Source organism: Lissotriton vulgaris, chromosome 11 (assembly GCF_964263255.1).
Source record: "Lissotriton vulgaris chromosome 11, aLisVul1.2, whole genome shotgun sequence".
In the NCBI taxonomy this organism is placed as follows: domain Eukaryota; kingdom Metazoa; phylum Chordata; class Amphibia; order Caudata; family Salamandridae; genus Lissotriton; species Lissotriton vulgaris.
Window position 1 is genome coordinate 94,121,740 of NC_141699.1, and position 21,408 is coordinate 94,143,147.

The window sequence follows — 21,408 nt, forward strand, 5'->3', positions numbered from 1 at the left end:
GAAAAATGGTATCTCACTTGTGTGGGTGGGTCAAGTACCCGTGACAGGCAAGAGCCCAAAACCTTTTGAGGTGACATCAAAATTTCCTATCACAAAACAACCTGGTTTTGCAAAGGGGGGTCCCATGATTTTTTGGCCCAGGGCTCGGGGTCCATCTAGGGAAACCTACCAAACCCATACATTTCTGAAAACTATCACTTGGGGGAGTCCAGAAAGGTCTGGCATGCGTGGGTCCCCCAGCATTTCCCTACCCAGAATCCCCTGCAAACTTCAAATTTAGCCGAAAAATCACTTTTTTCTCAGATTTCTGTGTGGGAAAGTTCTGGAATATGCGTGGATCCACAAATTTCATTCTACACAGCATTCCGCCAGGTCTCCTGATACAAATGGTTCCTCACTTGTGTGGGTGGGTAAAGTGCCCATGACAGGCAAGGGCACAAAATGTATTGAGGAGACATCAAAATGACCTATCACAAAACAACCTTTGTTTGCAAAGAGGTTCACCTGGTTTTTGACCCCGGGCTCGGCGGCCATATAGGGAAACGTATCAAACCCTCATATTTATAAAAACTAGATACCCAGGAGAGTCCAGCAAGGTATGGCTTGCATGGTCCCTTCAACATTTCCCTACCCAGAATCCCCTGCAAACCTCAATGTTATTCAAAAAATCTCTTTTCTCTCAAGGTTCTGGAATCTACGTTGATCCACAAATTTCCAACCACTCAGCATTCGCCTGGGTCTCCAGATAAAAATGGTACTTCACTCGCGTGGGTGAGTAAAGTGCCCGCGACAGGCAAGGGCAAACCTCAAATCTAGCTGAAATAAATATATTTTCCACATATTTTTGGGTGGAATCACCGTGCCTGCAAAAATGTTTTACCCCACAGCGTTCCCCTCCATCTCCTGAGTAAAATTATACCTCACTTGTGTGGGTAGGGCAAATGCCTGTGACTGGGAAGAGTCCAAAACATAGGGTAGAAGGGTATAGCACCGAGAATTCTAAGCGCTACTTTTTTTTAAATATTCTGCATTGGACACCCACACAAGTGCGAAATCATTTTATTCGGGACATTAAGGAGAATGCTCTGGGGTAGGACATTTGTGCTGCTACAATGATTCCACACAAACATATGTGGAATATTAGATTTATTTCAGCTAAATTTGAGGTTTGCAGGGGATTCTGGATAGGGAAATGTAGGGGGACCCATGCAAGCCATACCTTGCTGGTCTCCCCGGGTGTCTAGTTTTAAAAAATGTGTGGGTTTGGTAGTTTTCCCTTGATGACGGCTGAGACCGGGGACAAAAACTCATGGGACTCCCCTTGCAAAAACAGGTTGTCTTATGATAATTAATTTTGATGTTGTCTCAATACTTTTTGGGCCCTTGCCTGTCGCGGGCACTTGACCCACCCACGCGAGTGAGGTACCATTTTTATTGGGAGACCTGGGTGAATGCTGGGTAGTAGGAAATGTGTGGATCCACTTAGATTACGGGACTTTCCCGCACAGAAATTTGAGAAAAAAGTGATTTTTTTCCAACTAAATATGTGCTTAGGAACTCTACACTTCAATAGTGAATGCAAAATGTTTAAGATTTGAGGTGTCAATAGTGTTAATCATTTCTAACATATATCAGTGGAAAAATAGATCCCTCTTTCCACCGAGCATATACAAGGCAATTATCAGTGGCAAGTCCTTTGGGGCATAAGGATATGACCCTTGCTTTTCAGAAAAACAAAAATAGAATGACCCTGGTCAAAAGATGCCAAATCCAAGTAAAACGTTGCTATCTAAAACTCAGCGGTTCCCCAAACTCTAAATGTTGAGTATCTGAGAGTTTGGCAGTGTGGGAGTAGCTCTAATTCATGACAGAGTTCCTGCTCTATGTGTAACTGTGTTCCAAGATTTTTTACAATTTTAAAATCTTATATGAATGTGTATTATATTCAACTTTTACTTCTTTTGTAGTACGTGCACTAATAATCTTAAATTTAAGTCAGTGCCCCACAACCAGACATGACTGACTTACAGGGAACTCTTTATCACAGACATTTTTGGAAAGATGGGCTATCTGTGTCAGTACCGTCAATGATAAATAGAAAGACATTCCAGGAGTACAATGATCCTACCAGAAGGGCCTGGTGATCTGAGTGGTCACAGTGGTTGGAATCCGAAGTGAATATGATACATCTATAGACTAAATCAAATATCAAGGTAAAGTTGGAAAAGAATAGCAATATTGAGTTCACTGGGGAAATGTCTAATGTGGATAGACAAAGAAGGTAACTGCATTGATATAACATGCATCTGTACACGCATCGACCATGAGGGTATCTTGGTACTGAAATAATAGATGTCTATTGTTACCCAACTAAATTGTACTCATTGTATAGACCTAAACAGCATGAACATTTTAGGATCTGAAACTGTGACCATAAGATGGAACACAGATGTCTGGAGTGGGTTTATTAGCCCGCTGAGACACCAGACCTGAACGACTTTGTAATACATTCCTGCTTTATCTGCAATCAGTGGGGTTCATAGACCAGCAACAAGAGTAAGACATACCTGTATAGATGCCAACGATGAAGCGTCCAATCAAAAGCATCTGGAAGGACCCTGCAATCTTGCTGAAGCCCATAATCATGGAGGCACCCACCAGAAATAAATTGGCCAATAGCAGGCTCCTTTTCCTGTAACAACACAGCAGGAGGGGGGATTGGACTATGTTACTTTGTTATAGATATGCATGGAAAGCAGACATAGGTTCATGTACATCAACTGGGCAGTGCTGCACCTCCGTGCTGAGTTAATGTGCTTCTGGGTTTCACCAACTCAATTTTGGGTTAGGTTTGATGTGCAAATGCAATGCTGCAAAGTGGGCCTGCTTATGAATATTTGCAGACCGGCACATCTGTATTTTGTAATAGAGCTTTTGACAGACAAAAAGGTCTCAGTGTAAAGGGAAATTACAGTAACCTACTATTAGTGGAACTTCTGATTTTACGTTTATTGAAAAAAGCTATTGAAACAGGATCTAAGTTAAGATAGAACTTTTCCTGCAAGTTGTACAACTGTGCTGCTTCATAACTAGAAATAAGTCAAATTCAATGTTTGGATCTACACAGCAACAGACAATTTCTATACACAAACGTGCCACATTCAGAGGCAATAACACCACTGGTGAATTCGAGGATAGGATGTCACAGCTCATTGGTTTAATGTAGGGGACTGGAATGGGCGTTGATGAGGTCCATGAAACTAGAAGGGATACTGTAGAATGTTTATTGTGGTGAGGCGAGAGAGGGAAAACAGACACGTGGAACAGGGACCACTAATGCACGAGAAGGCACATAAGGAAGAACAACAAGATGGATCATTTGCCCTGTGCATGGAAGACCTATGAGAGGAAGGCAAAAGAGGAAATAGATAACGGTTTATCAGAAAAGTATTAAAACAGTACAGTGATCTGGATAATTCCTCAAATGTAGGCTAGAACCCAGTTCTGGTTTGTTGGGATTCTTCAGCATGAATTAGGGAACGTTAAATCAACTGAACTCCTGAGTCCAGGGTAACATTATGCAACATTGAAGTCGTCTGCCTTGGGGAAAAGGATAGCTGAGGGACAGCTTGCATGTACACTCAACCACAGGAAATTGAAAGCTTCAGCCCCACAATTTCTTCTCCTAACAAGGGAAATTCCATGGCACTAATGTAAATACTAGAGATTGTAAGTCTAGATAAGTACACAATGAGGATAGGCGACAAATGTCTTGTTCTTCACTGGTTTATCTAACATGACTTGGAGCATACACATGAACCAAAGCACCACTTATCTCTAACTCACATTTAAGATTTTAGGGCGATCAATAATATTTTGGTCAAATACTTTAAGCGTTTTCTACCATGCCTTTTGGCCAAGGCTATACATGCCAGGTTTTAGGTGTAACCACTAACTATGTCAGCACAACCATTAACTATATATTGTGATTCCCTTTTAAATTAGCTATACAAATATTTATTTAATGTGGCTATCCTAAAGAGCATGTATGGCTCCTGCACTTGTAGCGAATTGTGCACACACCTGGGAGAAGACATACTTTCCATATTTTCTTGATAGGTATCCTGCTGCCGTTGACCCAATGATGGCCGCCAAAGCAGGTAAGGACACAATGGAGGACCAGATAAAGGTGAGGGTATTGTAGCTGATGGCTGAGTGGTACTGGCCCACCCATGTCTCATTGATAAAGTTCTTGATGAGCTAAAAAAAGGAAATTAAAACATAATTATTGTCCAACAAAAGTGCTGCCCTTGATTTTGTGTCTGCAAACCAAGCAATAGAATTAACATATATGGGGTTATCCATCACAAAAATATAAATAACAAAAAATTGAAAACTGTTAAAAATAAATGCCTGTTTTGCTTTGAATTGCCAAATAGATAACTCTTTCCATATGTGTGTGCTATAAAACTTGTTTCCTGTTGTAGTATACATGATGAAATCCTTTAACCTTGTTAAGCTACTTTTCATGAAGAAAATAAAGAAAATCTGTATTCAAAATCAATCAGTAACGATACACCTTATGTATTACCTTCAGATAGGGCAACTTAACTCATATCTTCATTAAAATCTTTGGACAAATATTTACTAATGGTAGATATAAACTAAATTCCTGAGATTTATGAATAGGCAGTGCATAGGATAAGCACAACAGATAATTGTTATTGTCTATTGTAGAAATCTATAACCAGCACAAATCAATTTGCAGAACCTGCTTTTGTTGAGATTCTTCAACATCACCTAGAAAACTGTAATACATTTCTATTAAGAGTCATAAATAATGTTTATAATGTGTCCCAAGGCACCAGTAACTAATCCTCTTTAAGCATGAATGTTTGTTCATGAAATAAACAGTCAATTGATATACATTTGAAGCGATCTTATTCAGCTGTCTTATAAATTGATTCATCAAGTTCGTTTAACCTGTTGTTTCTAGTTTTGCTTGTGGAACAAGAATTCTATGTACGTTTGTGTGTATCGCAAATACTTTTACAATGAGCTTTTGTTCTCTTTATAACATTTTTGACTTTCTTTAGAACTCTGTGATCTTGGCACGGTGCACACAGTTCTCAGGCTCAAGGCATGAGCACACCTTTCCAAGTGGACAATTTGCCATTTTGTCCCAAAAGATGACAGTGCTCCAGATGTGTCCTGTAACATGCTGGTAAGGAAAGTTCCTCTCATGTGTTGGTGAATTCTTGGGATGGTTTAATGCCACCACATGCTGAGAGTCATCAGTGTAGGTGATGATTTGTATGCCAAATGGAAGGACAGTCTCCGCCAGGGAACTCATGTAGTGTTGTATTAAACTACAGGAGTATGACCGTTAAACCGTGTTGAGATTAGGGTAGGTTCAAGAAAATAAACAAACAATATCTCAACTGGTATTATTCTGAAAGGTGATTAGACATGTATGCATCAAGCATTATGAGAACAGAGACAAGGAGACTCAAGTAGTGGTTTTAGAAATGTGCTCATGGCATCATATAATTTAAGAACAAAATAATGTATACAGTTGTAGCAGCATTTTAAGGAGACAAATATCAAACAACCCAAATTGGACTTGGTGCTCTAAATTTGTATGTGACACAAAAAGTGGTGACGCAAGTGACAATTGTGATCAGCAGAAACGGGGCATGGTGCAGAGGTGCTTTAATATATATAGTGTATCAAGTGAACAATGAGGCTCAACGTAATATGAAAAGATTTGACGGGTTATTTATCAGAGCCACAATGGAAAATGTGCCATCAGTTGCGCTGAACGGTCGATGACGTTTCGATCCTATCAATCAGGATCATCTTCAGGACCGGGTTGTCATTAAGAACGGTGCTGGTTGGCTCACAGAGCATCCCAGGGGTCTCAGCCTAGGGGTAGGCGGCAGACGTCTTGGATGGAGAAACAGTGAAGGCACGGACTAGCCACGTCAGCACACAGTTAGACATGGCATTGTTCAGGTGGATGTTAAAATCCCCTAAGACTGCGAAGTTTGATGGCGAGCAGGCTAGATTTGCAATGGTCGTCGAGAGGGTGTTGAGAAATTGCCCCATGGGTCCAATTAGTAGCCCAGAGAAGGTAGTAGTGGGGGAGATGTCTATGGAGTAGAGGAAGCTCTCGCTGTCTGAAATCTGATCTGGAGAGATGCTGCAGTTAAAAACGATTGCTAGGCCCCCTCCTCCGCCTTCTTTACGGTCTTCCCGTTGTATGAGGTAACCACACAGGAGATTTTGGGTGAGGACCGGCTCTGACTCATTAGTAAGCCATGTTTACATCAGGAAGAGGGCAGTGGGATTGAGTTCCTCTAGTAGTAGGGCAATTTCCATGGCTTGCTTAGGGAACGATCTGCAGTTTAGCAGAAACATCTTTAAGTTGGCGTGCTTTATAGGGGGGAACTGTGCTGTAATGATCGGCCGAAAGTTGAACCCACAATGGGGACAGTTAGAGTGTACCTTTGCTACATTCCACAGAAGACGGCATTTGTCAGATGTTGTTACTCTTAGATTCCGTAGGGTATGTGAATTAAAGGATCTGATGTGGGGCAGTGAACGAACAGAAGTCTGGCCCATGGGCCGGCCGAACGCAGACGGGTGAAGACGGGCTTGCATTTGGAGCGCCTTCAGCTGCCTGGTGACGTTCCCCTGTGCGCATCTGCTGCGCGATGTATGTGACATGTGGGCTGAGTAATGTGAGAGATACACCCGCTCCGGTCTCCTGCCAGAAGTGAGTGGGGAATGGTGCCGGATACTCCCTCCGGGATAGCCCGTGGTGAACCGGGGAGCAGAGCGGTTCGAGAAAGAACAGGTAAGTGAAAGTAAAATGTGGCGATTTTAAAAAGAAGGATCTTTAGTTTTTAGCAATGACTAACAACAGTGCTTGTTTAAAAAGTATCAGTGCTTCAGCTTTCCTCAGCCTGCATGCGTCCACACACAGAGAAACAACTGATTAAACACCCCAGAACACAACACTCCAAGATCCATCAGGAATTGTGGTAACAGGACACACCCTTTCACTCACACTCTTGTACTTGTCCACATTAAGATCTGACAGAGACACAAACTAGTTTACAATATATATTTTAACTAATGTGCCCTAGTGAAGTAGTGTGGCTCACTGGTTAGAGGCGGCAGACCCGAGAGCAGAGGATGGCCCGGGACCAGGGTTCGATTCCCGACGCGGCAGGTTTCTGGACCAGGGTCAGCGGACTCGATAATTCTCTCGCCTCGGTGCCCACTCTGATCAGCGATCACACTCGGCAACTCTGGGCATTAGCTTGCCTCATCTTCACTAACGGCCCCACCAGACCGCCGGGGATGCCTGGTCTCACCCTGGAGATACCCATTAAGGGACCATCTCTCAGGGAAGCCAGGAAGGGTTTCGCAGCGGTCGAAGCGCGGAGATACTCCTCCGGGAGTCGATCCTAGCGCTATATAAACCTGCAATTAATTAATTAATTAACCTGCAATATACATGCCACAACATACAGGAAAATGAATAATACAAATACAGTCAGCATAGCAGCCAGTCCATAAATCATGAAGGGAGATCGCATGATGAATAGACAATAGAGCCTAACCTCCCTCCCCTTGCTAAGAAGTAGTATTATTATACATTAGAAGATCTCTCTGCTTTGACAGAATACCCCTTACCTTAGCCTATACCTTAGCCTATAGACAGGAGAAAGTAGATCCACATCATAGGTGCTGTCTCACTCTTTGCCCTGGAAAGGTCCCTCTCCAAGTGTGTCCTACCTTTTCTTGTATCCCAATAAAACTAAAGTATGCTGTCCAAACAACAGCTGCATCGGTATGTTTTGTCTAGGTGCTAAAGCCTGGCCAAAACAAAATAACAAGGGGCATTGTTGTTCGACCTTGCAGATAATGTTCAGTCAAAATCCCAGCAACATGCAAAGAGTGAGCACAGCAATGAGTTTTCATGTGAAAACAGCCATAGAAATTATTGCAAAAATAAAGACGTGTAGTAACGTGTGCAAAGCAGCAGGCAAGCTGCAGCGGGCTCATGCTAACTTAGTGTAAACCACAATGTCCCTATGGGCCACGTGACACATGGTCTAAGCGAGAGAGGCACCCTCTTGCACAACCTGCACTTTCTAACAGTACCATTTGCATTAGGTTTGTGATGGCACTTGTGGTGTGGAACGATTTGCTAAGTTTGGGCACTTTGTAACTCTAGTCTAGAGTTGTAGAACAATAGCATCACATTCACCTTGGGATGGCTGTGCATTCTTAAGAGTTATGGATCTTGATCTCGCTGGACCATGGATGCACACTGGATTTTTCACTTCAGAAGAAATAGGTAATTTACTGAGCATTTCCTGAGTGGAGTGCTCCTTTTCCTTCTGTCAACATATCCAGTTTTTGCTTTAACCAAAGGTTGTGCTTAGTGGATCCATTCTGGTCAGATCCACATAGGATTTTGAGCAAAATTGCTGACTATGTAAATGTTTCATATTGAGATTATTGTACATACATTTATCCCATGAGATTTTTGTGATGAGTTTTCTAGAATGGATCCCATCTTGGGCAAGGTGTATTTTAGTAAAGGAAAATAAGAAAAAGGAATTAAAGTTCTTGTTAGAGTTCTGAGGGACAAAGGTTGCCTGTGATTTTAAGCGGCAGAGAAGCAAATGTAGTTATGGCCTGGATACAGTCAGTTTCCTTCATTTATAGTGATTTGCTTTAATGGTGAAATCACTAAGTATAAAACATCGTCTCTAGCTTAACACAGAGAGTGCATGGTATTTTTCAAACCTGGATACAAGGAATGGTCAGCTCTGATGAACCACTGTGCTTTAACTCCCATGCCACACGTTACTACTTAGAGTACACCTAAAAATGTAACCCATCAGCACTTTAAAATAGAAGCTTTTGGATGGAATATACTGACCGGAGAAAGGGAGTTGAGAACTGAAAATTGAAAGCCGAATTGACTTGATCCACCAATACCCAGAACAAAAATCATTTCAAGAAGCACTCGGTACTTCACCTGTGAACAGGAGAAAATGAAATTGGATCATAACACATACATGACACCTTGGCAACAATTGTACATATTCATTTTTTTAAATATGTTTTTATTGGCATTTCAATATTATACAGTTCCATATTATAGGAAATATTAACGATCATTACAACTATATTTTTTTATTTATATAGTTTTATATTGTATATACTTGACCAAGGCAGGTATCAGAGCACGTTACAAATGATCACGGTGAAATTATGTGAAGTAGCATGTGGAATTCCAAATGTTGCCAAGGCCATCTATAGCATAACATGAAGTATCAATAAACAAATTAGCATTAAGAACCCCATGCTCACCTCGTTTTATAGGCCAACATCCAAAGGACCACCAGTCAACCCATAATAAAGGTGAAATTCTGGACCTCATCATCCACAAAGATCACACCATCACATTGGACACCATTTCCCCGTGTGATTGGTCCAATCATCACTGCATCTTCTTTTTTATCAACATGGAAGTCTCCCAGAGAAAGTCTCAACCAACGAAATTGAAGATTTGGAAAAGGGACCTCAGAAATATCAATACCGCAGATCTAGCAACCCACTGTATATCTGCCCTCTCTCCTCAAGTTGATCTGACTGAGGTACATGCACTCACTAACTTCTACAACTCTACTATCACTTGCATCATGGATTCTATTGCTTCACTCCAACAAAAAAATGCCCCAACTAACATTTCCAAACCGTGGTTCAACAACAACTTAAAAACAGAGCGCTTCAACCTTAGGGCAACCGAGCGATCCTGGAAATCAAATCCATCTTTGGACCAACTAATAATCCTGAGAACGGTAAGGAGTGCCTATAGCAAACAAATCAAGATTGCGAAGGCTGACTACTTCAGGTCCCAACTCAATCAAGCCACTAATCGCCCCAAGAAACATTTTGAGCTAGTGAAACAACAATCAGTAGAAACACCAAACCGCTCAGTCTCTGGAGTGAGCCCACCTTTATGGGATGACCTGGCTGCCTTCGTTGCTGAGAAATCCAGACTCATCAATATAGATCTTGACTCCAGGAAGACGCTATTGCAATCCTGGAGGTCTGCGACCCCCCCCCGCCCCCCGGCCCTATATGAGAAAATGTAACCGACCAGCCTGAACACCAAGAACGATGCCTCATAGAGCACCTTCACTTTTCTCAGTGAAAGATACACTAACAAGATTCTTCAGAGTATCAACCCATCTAATCATTGTAGTGACCCATTACCACCGTCCACCTTCAAAGAACTGAAGGAGGTCAACACCCCTATCTGGACAAACATTGTCAATGTGTCTCTCTCACAAGGTACGATCCCGGATTGCCTAAAAGCTGGTCAGGTAACACCTATCCTAAAAAAGCCTACAGCAGATAGTACGGACCTTAACAACTTACGCCCTATCTCTACAATCCCCACCCTAGCCAAACTCCTAGAAAAATGCATCCAATCTCAACTCTGTGCCCACTTTGAGAATTTCCACCTCCCTAAATTGGTTGCCCTATGAAGTAAGAATTCAGCTAAAGATTGCCTGTCTGTCTCACTCCATTTCAAAACCCCTAGTTATCTAGTGCAAAAGCTAGAATTATCCGGTCGCGTAGACCTTCTAGGAATGCTAACTCTCTCCTCCTGAAACCACAGATCTTTCGCAAAAAGAGAACATGTCAACGAGCTTTCTCTGGCTCTGTGCCGAAGATCTGGAACTCTCTCCCACCGGAAATACGCAGAATCTTCTCCAAGGTTGCCTTCAAATTGGTAGTAAAAAGAATCCTCATCAACAAGTACGTACCTTAAAAGGATCTCGGATCGTCTGCTCTAATGCTCTGGACTTACACCCTAAATCCTGCCTTTGGTATTATTCAGCTTTACTCGTCAGTTCTCTATGGTCCAATTATTATATTTCCTTTTCATGTCCCTTTTGTTCGTAACCTTTTGCTTGATATGCATATTTGATTTGTTTGGGTTGGTATTCCTTTTGATGACTGTACTGCAACTATTACCTCCTCTCCCTCAAATTGTAAAGTGCTCTGATATCCTTTGGGATCATGTTTGCGCTATATAAAACTTTATAAATAAAATAAAAAATACATTAATATATTGCAGATAAACCACAACAGGTCATCCACCTGTGTATTTCTAGGTCACGGTACCAGTGTGCAACCACCCCATGGGGTCATCACTCTCCACCCCATGAGGTCCGTGTAGGCTCATTGTCTCTGTGGCTCTCTTCAGTCACGGGGACTGAGTGATTGTCACCATTGAGGTCATGGACCATGGCTCCCCAAGGCAGCAGCTCACCTGTCAGTTTGTCATTGTGCCTTACTTTTTTCATATGTGCCTTAACCGCACCAGCCCACCCAGCCAGATCCCACAACCAATCAGTCCTCAGGGGGAGTGTTGGGCTATGCCATCTAATGGCTATACATTGTTTGGCCAGAGTCAGTCCAAGAAGTGCAAATTCCCTGCTTACCTTCCAATTTTTCTTTGCAGGGACCAACCCCACCAGGCATTGTTTCAGTTTCCTAGGTATCAGCCATCCTGTAGCTTTATGCAGGAGTCCGAAGACCATGTTCCAATAGCATACTATCCGAGGACAGCACCACACAAGATGAAAGAAGTCTTCCCGCAAATGTCCACATTGTGAACAACCCACATTTCTAATGGGGTATATTGAGTGTAGAAGTTTGGGGGAGAGGTACGTAATATGGACAATGTTGTATTGAATGAGTTTACATAGTGCATTGGCAGAGACCTTCAGCATACCCTATGTATCCTATGCCATTTTTCAGTGGTAATGGTGAACTCATTCGCTGCCACGTGTCCTCCACCTTGGGGGGAGACCGGGACCTATCAGCCCCCAGGACAATTGAAATATGGGTAATAAGCATTCAACCACCCACCAATGTTAGCGCCAAGACGCCTATGGGTAATCGTGCGCTTAACAAATGGCAAAAATAAATAAATAAATAAATAAAATGCCACCATAGTCCGAGTTGGATCAGGAGCACCTGCAAGTACAGGCCATATCTCTCTAGCTGTGGCAGCAATTTTGGCATATTCCCAGCCCAAACATCTCCTTTGCCTCCTCTAGAGTGATACAGCAGCCCAATGAATGCAGACCATCCAAGTTGATACAGCCCCCTCCCGCTACCCGGCTATAGTCATGGTTAGAGATATTTGTGCAAAGGGCCAGATTTGACATACCTCCAGTTCTGGCACATACAGTGCCATAGGGAGCACCACCCATACTGCCCATTCCCAAAACCTGCACATTACTCTCAACACATGCGACAGAGACCCATACATATTATAACCGCACAGTAGGAGGGTCCCCAGGTCCTGGTTTCCAGTGGTACTGGCTAGTAAGGATTTTTCCCAATTAGGTTCGGCATCAAACTAATACACTGCATGCTGTGGGGATGAGGCAAGCTAGTATAGTTCGAGGTCAGGTACTGCTATTCCAGCTTTACCCTACTCTAATCTCAGTGAGGCAAGTCCTACCCTACACAGTTGCCCAGCCAACAACAGGTCCACAAAGAGCCTGTGTTAGCAATGTCACCATAATTAGAGTGGGATCTGGGACATCTGGAAATCCAGTCTGCGAGAGAGAAGGCTTTTTTCAGATGATAAAGCGGACAAGCCTTTTTCTACCCATGCTGTGTGTACAAGCCAGCTGTGAAGGGACATCTTCCGAGTGTGGCACTCTGAGAACTTGGTTGGAATTGTTAAGGAAAGAAGGTGCCTACTTCCAAGAACGGATTATTGTTCTCCTGGAGAGAGGCTGAAGAGTGGAAGTACTTTCAGCTTCTTGCAGCAGAGAAGCTCTATCCCTATACCTAAGATGGAGTCCCCACTTCATGGGGGAGGTTGCTACTTACACAGGGTGTAACACACTCATGTAAGTACTCCTCTCAAAGTGCTGCCCAGATATACAGAGGAGGTTTGGGTCTCTATGTGGTGGTAGGAATAGTGCTGCACTAAGAGCTCCATCCAGCACAGACCTCCTATTGCAGTCAGCACACCACACTTATTGTGCACCAGGACGGAGTGTGAATGCATACTCTGGCAGGTGAACCGGACGCATGTCTGTGCACTGCTATGTCAAGGTGCACTCTTAGTGATGCACACAATCCATGTGCATATGAGAGAATGTAGAGCACAGACAGGAGCGGGGGATCCCAGCTGGCCTAGCACAACCCACCCAGACACATTGGGCTGCCAAAGTTCTGTATTGACTGGGAAAGTCACTACGACTCAAAAGATGCCACTTCCATTCTGTCTGCTGGAGACTGAAGAAGAACTTTGCCGCCAGGATGTGTTGGAGAGCTCCACCGTACATATCGCTGACTGAGTACAGAATAATATGTCAGAATAAATAATCTCACAGAAGAATGTGAGTCTCTGATCTACTGTCACTAGATGGAGCCCATGACCATAAAACAATGCATAGTTGAGTGTAGACAAGCTCCCTCAAGTTCATCTCAGTTGAATGTAGGGGTCGATGCTGGCAAAAGCTCCACCATGCAGCAGTTTGTGGTGTTTTTGCCAAACGCTGATTGCCGTCCACCCCTACTTGCAATACATAAAGGTGCAGGGGTAACATAACCATTTTGATTAAGGCAATCTTCCACATCAGGGAGAATTGATAGGTATTCCAGAATTTAATGGATGGTTTCAGGTTATTGAGCACCTACCCCATAATTAATGTGTTGTACTGCTGTGCACCATGCTCTAAGTGTATAACGGGATAATGAACCCCGTCAATGCTGAAAGATATTCCTGATTCGAGGAGCAGGCTGACCTCTATTTCCTACAACTGTACTAATGAAAACAACACAGATTTTAGTTGATTCACATGAAGGCCAGAGAGCTCACCAAATTCCATAATCATATTCAACACGTTCAGAGCCGTAATGTCTGGCTGCAGCAATTGCACCATAGAGTCATCCCCATGTCCTACCTGTATTCCCCAACTATGCAGCACCTCAGGCAGTTTGCACTTCCAACTCCATTGCCAGAGTGAACAGCAAAGTGGGGAGGGGGTATCCCTGCCTAGTTGCCCTTTGCAGCTGGATTATCTCTGACACTAGGCATCCAGTGCATACCAGCATCAGCGGCCGAGCGTAGAGCAGCCTCACCTAAGCAATATATTTGAGACCCAGCCCCACTCTGTTGAGCACCAGACACTCATACTCCCAGCGAATTGAATCAAATTCCTTTTCTATATCTAGGAAGGTGAGGGCACATTGGTCCTTATCCAGACAGAGCTCAAGTAACACATGCGCCAGCCGCCGCAGGTTGCAAAAGATGCTTCTGCATGGCATAAATGCTGATTGGTCAGGCTGAACCGTGCACTTATTCTTTATTGCTTTGTACACCATCACAGAGTTTATTTACCCATTATGCATGGATGTCTAGAACATAAAAGTGCTAAAGTCTTTGCTCACCTGGGATCACTAAATACTTATACAAAACAAGGCCCATAGGCCTGCAAAATGCTCATCACAGCATGGACACTAAACAGATTAAATCAGAAGAGTCAACTTCAACATACATATTACAGAGTTCAAAATCAAGTGATACTTCTCAAATCTGGTCATCTGTAGGTGTTCCACAATGTATTTTGTTTCTGTCTAGCCCATTTGTCCCTTTAAACTATTTAACTATTACACGTGTGGAAGACGTTCATAGAGACACAGTTATGTTCTACTATGTCTCTGCTCTCACAGGAGGATGGAGTAAGAAGGACTGTGGTGCGTCTCATGTTTCTAGTACATCTCTTCCCAAATTTTGCACTTGCTCAGTAACTCATTGAGGACATAAGCCATATAACTCATTCATTGGCTTCTGTGCATTTACATTCATTATCATGCAACAGTGTGTCTTATATTTACGCTGATAGCACACTTATAGTTTATATGTCCATATATTCCTTTAAAGGGGTAAATGATTAGTGGCTTTACACTTGAGTATATAAGCTCTCATGTTCTTCTTATCTAACATTATTATTCAAATGGCTGATTATTTCCAAAGTAAATGGCTTGAATTTTATAAAGTATTTGTTCACAGACCATTGAGGACTTTGATTCCATGACAAACAGAGAACAGACTGGTTCTTTGTTGAACTGTGCAAAGGCAGTTGTATTATATCAAAGCAGTTTGTGCTCTGGTGAGAGGAGATTTTAAAGATTGTGGCTTCAATTCATTACACACTCATAATATAAACTAAGGCTATTTTAGTGCACAGGTATATGAGACTCATGCCCTCCCAATGGCCCTTCAGAAAACAGATCAGTTAGTTCTGGCACTTTTCATGTCACATTCTGCATTCTGTGTAGGTTACAATATAGACCTACTCCGTTGGTTCTAAAATGGATTTAGATAGTCAAAAGGGATATAAATGAAAGACAATGTGACATTTATTGTTTTAAAAATTAATCAAGGCCTTTAAAAAACATATATCAAGATAGAAATCATGTATATATAAATTTATATGGGTATGAACATTTTTATTTTTACCTTTTCCTCAATATATGGCGAAGTATAGTTCTTCAACTGTATTAGCCCTGGGCGGTGAACTACGCTCCGCTTGCGGAGTTTGCGAAGTTTCGTAACTACGCAATCTACAGCGTAGCTTAGTTGTTATACTTATTTGCGCACTCAATATGCGTTCTTGCGGGCATGGTAATGACTTACGGTGATTCTGCGTTCTCCGACTGGATTTTCTATCAGTTCGCGTGTATCAGGAGGTTTGGAATCCGGCTGCATGATCCAGCGAGACTGTGCAAACACGAACACGTCATTCAGACCCGCTATCTTCCTTCCGGTGGCAGTGTTGGTAAGATCGCGTTGCCAAACACGCAGAAACTACACTCTGGCTAAGAATATCTGTCAAGCACGATAAAACCTTCTCGAAAATGATCATTTTGCTCAGAAAAACTCCTCAGATTGTGATTTGGCTGTAGTCTTTTGTGCAAGGAGTCCTCTTTTTTTTACGCTTTTATTCAAGAGGAAGGAAGTGCCCCTGAGTTCCCAACTTCCTGTTCCTGTCCAGCAGGCTCCTCCCAGTGCTTTGTCCATGTGCTGTTCACTTTCATTTGGATTTGGAGCTGGAAGGATCACTTTTTGTGTTTGTCTGCTGCATCATATCATTGGATTAGATTTATTTGAGGACTTTTGGATTTGAGATTTCATTTTACAAGTAAGTTGGAGAATTGGTGTACATGTTTGGTTGATTGGGGCTTTTTTTACGAACAGTTTAAATACCTTTGTTGGATGTGTGTGTGCTTGATGTGTAACTTTCCAATCCTTTCGAGGCCCTGTTGATTTTCATTTTTGCAATTTTGTATTAAAGCTGTGTTGTTTAGCAAGCCTCCTTTGTCTGGTCATACATAGGCCCGCTTCAGTTCATTGTTTTCTATGGCCTGTGACAGTGAGTGACCATGTGGCTTGGGGTCATTTCGTGGAGGTAGTTTAGAAGTGTACTTCTTTTTCCATATAGGCCTGCATGTTTTTTCTTTGTTCCCCTTGCCTTATGCTTGTTGTTGTTGTGGTCTGGCCATGTGGGTGGGGGCCATTTTGTGAAGACAGGCAGTGTGCTTTTGGCATAGGTTTGCATTGTCTGTCTTTCATTTCTTTTTGTTGTGGGTGGCTAGCGTCCATTTTGTGGAGCCATCCAGGCAGTGTGCTTGCTTTTACCAGAGGCTTCAGTTCCAAGCTTGTGGCCTAGTCTGCCAGCAGGCCCAGAGGTAGTCATCAACAAATCATGGGTGCATAAAAACTGTTTCCGTGTTGTCTGTTGAATTTTAACATCATGGATGGCATTGGATTGAATTGCAAAATGTGGTTTTTATAGTGGAATTTCAGTTCTTGGGTGTTTGTTAATTACATAGGGCTTTTCAGCCAGTAGGTAACACTAGGAGTTCAGCTCACATAGTTTTGGCAACTCTACACAGCACGACAACGCAGACTTACAGTTTTTGTCTTCTTCGCGCACTCAATATACGTATTCGCTCTCGTGATAAGGACTTTTTGTACAGTTTGCGATGCCGAACACTCAGAATTTGTAATCTGGCAAACAATATCTCGCGAGCAACATAAAACCTTCTCAAAAATGATGATTTTGTTCTTTTTGCTTAAAAAACTCCTCAGGTTGTCATTTTGCTGTAGTTTTTGGAGCATGGAGTCATTTCTATTTTTTTAAACATTTTTAAAAGTGGAAGGAAGTTCCTCAGAGACTCCAACTTCCTGTTTCTGTCCTTTGTATGTACTTTCTTGTTATTGTGGGTGGCATGACCATGTGGGTGTCGGCCATTTTCTAAAGCTAGGCATTGAGCTTTTGCCATAGTCCTGCATTGTCTGTCTTGTATTCCTTTTCTACTTTTTTGTGAGTGGCCTGGCAAAGTGGTGGAAGCAATTTTGTGGGACCAGCCACTGTGCTTTTGCTATAGGCCTCCAAGCTTGTGGCCTTGTCTGCCAGTAGTCCCAGAGGTACTCATCAATCACCATGGGTGCATGAAAGTTAAACAACTGTTTTTGTGTTGTTTGTTGAATTTTAACATCATGTATGGCATGGATGGCATTGGATTGATTTTCAAAATGTGTTTTTTTTAATGAGGTACATTTTACTTTTTGGGTGTTTTAAATAAATGCCTTTTTTGCATGTGTATGTGTTGTTGTTCCTCCCTGATGCTGCATCCATCCCACGTGATGACAACTTTAGGGCAAACCGGCTCCACTACGTTTATGTTTTTGTTCTTTGCTATTCTTATTCTTCCTGAGTGTACACTGTACAGTACACCAGGAAAGCCCTGGCCTTGCTGTCAAAGTCTCATAAATGGCTACACTGTTGTTGTTCACTGAGTTACTAAAATTTAATTATTGTGACCACCACACACTAAGAAGTTATATATTATATTAGTTTGATTGTACTATCGTTTGACTGGTGTTCATCTGGCTTTTTGCTTTTAGGTGCACAAAAGACTGAGGAGGAGGTGTGTCATCATCGACCGTTGTGGTGCCAGACAGACGTCCTGCTGCTGTACACGGCGTGACATGTGAGTGCCCTGACCAGACATCTCTGCAACTTGTGCAACTGAGTGCTGCTGACATCTGAAGATGTTGGCCCCAAAGAAAGCAGGTACCAGGTCCTCCAGTACCAAGAAAGTTGCTATTGAGAAGAAGGAACAGAAGAAGAAGGAAGTGTCACTTAAGTCTGGTGTGCCGCCCAAAACCTTATTTGGCAAACCATAAATGAGGCCTCCGGCAGCACATCTGCATCAGAGGGCCCGTCCCACCAACCCAGGCCCAAGCAGATGAGTGTGGAAGAGGTAGCCAGCCTAATGGTGGAAAGCAGTGATGCTGAGCCTGACCGAAACGTATCGCTATTTCAAAGTAGTGCACAATCAATGCAGGAGGAAACACAGAAGATAAGTTGTCAACAACAACAGCCGCAACCACCGCCCGCAGTAGTAGTTGTTGTTCCTCCCGAAGTAGCGGCACTTCAGGAAACTGAGCCTCATGCAGAGAAAGAAGAAGAGGAAGCCACTCATTCAGGAGATCCATTGTCTTCCAAATCCCCAGCAAGGAAAAGGAGGGTTAGTCCATTGAGTTCTTCGATAAACATGCCTTCTGATGATCTAGATTGCACTTGGGAGCCACAACAACCTGAGCATGAGAGGGAGACACATCCCAAGACCAGGCTAAGGAACAGGAAGGTTCCAGAAAGCCTTAGACTTATGGAGGTCAATGTAGAACAGCAGGATAAGGATGATGAGCCAGTCATCACGAACATCACTCCCGGCCCGAGAACATGGAGACCAACATTATTGCCCCATCCAGAATGGCTGCAAGGGATGTAGCTCGCATACCTCCAACACAGGTAACACCAACACGACCTCCAGCTTCCAAATTTACATTAGCAAAGGGCCGGCAGCGTCCAACATCCAGCACAAGCACCACCTCAGCAGAAGTAGGCAGTGGTACTGCATAGTCACAGAGTCAAATGTAATGCACACCCTCCAGTTCATCCAGCATTGGAAGTGGCACCTCCAGCAGGAGACAAAAGTTGAGCTCCCCAGTGTGGGACTTCTTTACGGTTAGCGAAAAGGAGCAGAACATTGCTATATGCTCCATTTGTGATACCTCTGTTAGTTGTGGTAAGCTTGGTACAAACTATGATACCGGAGGCCAAATGACCCATCTTAAAAAACACCACGCAATCAACAGTGAGGACCCCCTATGTTGCATAAAAATTGGAACCATTGCTGTTGGTGGGGATAAACGAGTAAAAGGTCTGCTCACGGTGGAACAGGAAGAAGAAGAAGAAGAAGAGAGAGACATTCTCTCTGGTAGTGGTACACAAAGTAGCCCTGTCCCCAGCACTGCAGTGGTAGTGCCCGCATCCTCTGCAACATCTCAGTGGCATAAGAGTAAGAGTCAGCCTGAGACACCAAGGAGTACTGCAATGAAAAAAGTGCGGCTTTGAGCCTAACAGAAAGGAATACCATGCAGCCTACCATTCTTAGCATGTTTACTGGGCCGGAGGGGCAGTAGAAACGCAACCACACAATAGCACCTTTGTACAATGCAAAGCTGGCTAAAATATTAGCACTGGACCTTCTCCCTTTTTCTTTTGTTGAAGGGGTGGGTTGTCTGGAATTTGTGACAACCCTCTGCCCAAAATGGAAGGTTCCCAGCTGCTACTATTTCACCAGAGTTGCTGTTCCAGCACTACATCATGACGTGCTGGAATTGCTTGGAAAAGCCTTAAAACAGAGTGCTGTTCAGAGTATCGACCTGACAACAGACATGTAGACCAGTTGCCAAGCCACTGATTACCTGTGCATCACTGCACACTGGATCTCTTTTTCGGTTGTTAGAGAAAAGATATCTACAGGTGTTGACACTGCTGAGATTTTTAATGGCACTCGCAAAGATGCAACTGTAGACATGTTTTCGATAGATACATCTCATACTGCTGCAATCATTTTGGATGGGTTTAACTGCATGGTCTTTGAGTGGCTGCGACCAAGAGGGCTTAACATTGGTTTTGTTGCCACGGACAATGGCAGTAAGGTAGTTAAGGCCATGAAAGATGGTGGCTATTTCAGGGTCATGTGTTTGGCACACTGCATTAACATTGTTGTTCAAGACATTCTGAAAAAATAAAGCAAAGTCAGCAACTTACTGACCACCTGCAGAAGAATATGCACACATTTCAACCATTCTTTTAAAGCCCAGAAGCAGCTAAGGCTCATTCAACACGAGCATAAAATGCCAGTCAAAGCACTCATCCAGGAGGTGCCAACACGTTGGAACTCAACTTATTACATGCTTGATCGTTTGTTTGAGAAGTACATACCACTTAATGCTTATGTCATGAAAATATTAGGGGATCCTACTGTGAAAGGCATGATCGTTGAGATGGGTCAATGGGACCTCGTTAAATGCCTGACAGAGATACTACTTCCTATTTAGGTCTTCTCATGTGAAGTCAGCAGGGAGGACAAGCTATCCCATTGTTGTACATGCTAGAGCAACAGCTGAAGGAGGTGTCTGAAACGTATGCAGGTGTGGATGACAAAGTAGACGCATATTATTTGGCGGACACCTTAGGCCTTCATGTATCTGAAAATACAAGGATTCGAAATAACATTGTGTCACATCGACATTACATTACTGCCACAATTTTGGATCCACAGTACAAATTTTTTCTGAACAGTAATGCAGTAATTCCTTTTTCAGAAGTGGATGTTGCCAAGTACAAAACTTTGATAGCTGAGGAAGCCACTGATTTAAAAAAACGAATGGCTCTTAATTAGAGGCCCGCCACCGCAGGAAAGAACAAGTACTACAGGGCATCCAAAGTCCAGTTCTAATTCAGAGCCTGAGAGCAGTATGTTTGCCTCCCAGCAGTCACCAACACTACCAATAACATCAACAACAGCACCAACAGGATCATCAGCCACATAAAAAAAACGGCAACTGATTGGTTTATACGAAAAGGGTTTGGTAAATCTATTGCTGATGCAAAGGCAAAAGAGGCCAAGCTAATCGGAGCACCCCTGACCATTGAGCGGATGGTCCAGGCCTATCTGGATGACACAACAGAGGTCTTCATGGAGCAAAGCCCACTGACGGTGACGCTCCTGGGTAGGGTACCCGGGTCCTGGCCTGCTGCCTGCTGCCAAGGTCAAGGGGAGGTGGCGCTGGATAATAAAAGCAAGGGGGGCCACCTCCGCCTCACCACGGCAGGCAGCTCTTGGGCACAGGCGCTTTTCCCTTGGAGCCGGCAGTGCTGCTACCCTTGGCCATGGTTCTGGGATGTGTAGCAG

The 21,408-nt window shown here is 43.2% G+C and overlaps 1 protein-coding gene across 1 annotated transcript in view; it reads right to left on the reverse strand.

The window, feature by feature from the left end:
* The window catches only part of LOC147679024 (solute carrier family 2, facilitated glucose transporter member 9-like), an 803,060-nt gene that overhangs the window by 530,520 nt on the left and 251,132 nt on the right, over positions 1-21,408 (reverse strand). Inside the window, exons 4-6 of the mRNA XM_086942759.1 lie at positions 8,963-9,061; positions 4,100-4,260; positions 2,568-2,692 (exon numbers count right to left, since the gene is read on the reverse strand). Of these exons, the coding sequence (XP_086798885.1) occupies positions 2,568-2,692; positions 4,100-4,260; positions 8,963-9,061 (385 nt within the window). The remainder of the gene's footprint in view (positions 1-2,567; positions 2,693-4,099; positions 4,261-8,962; positions 9,062-21,408) is intronic.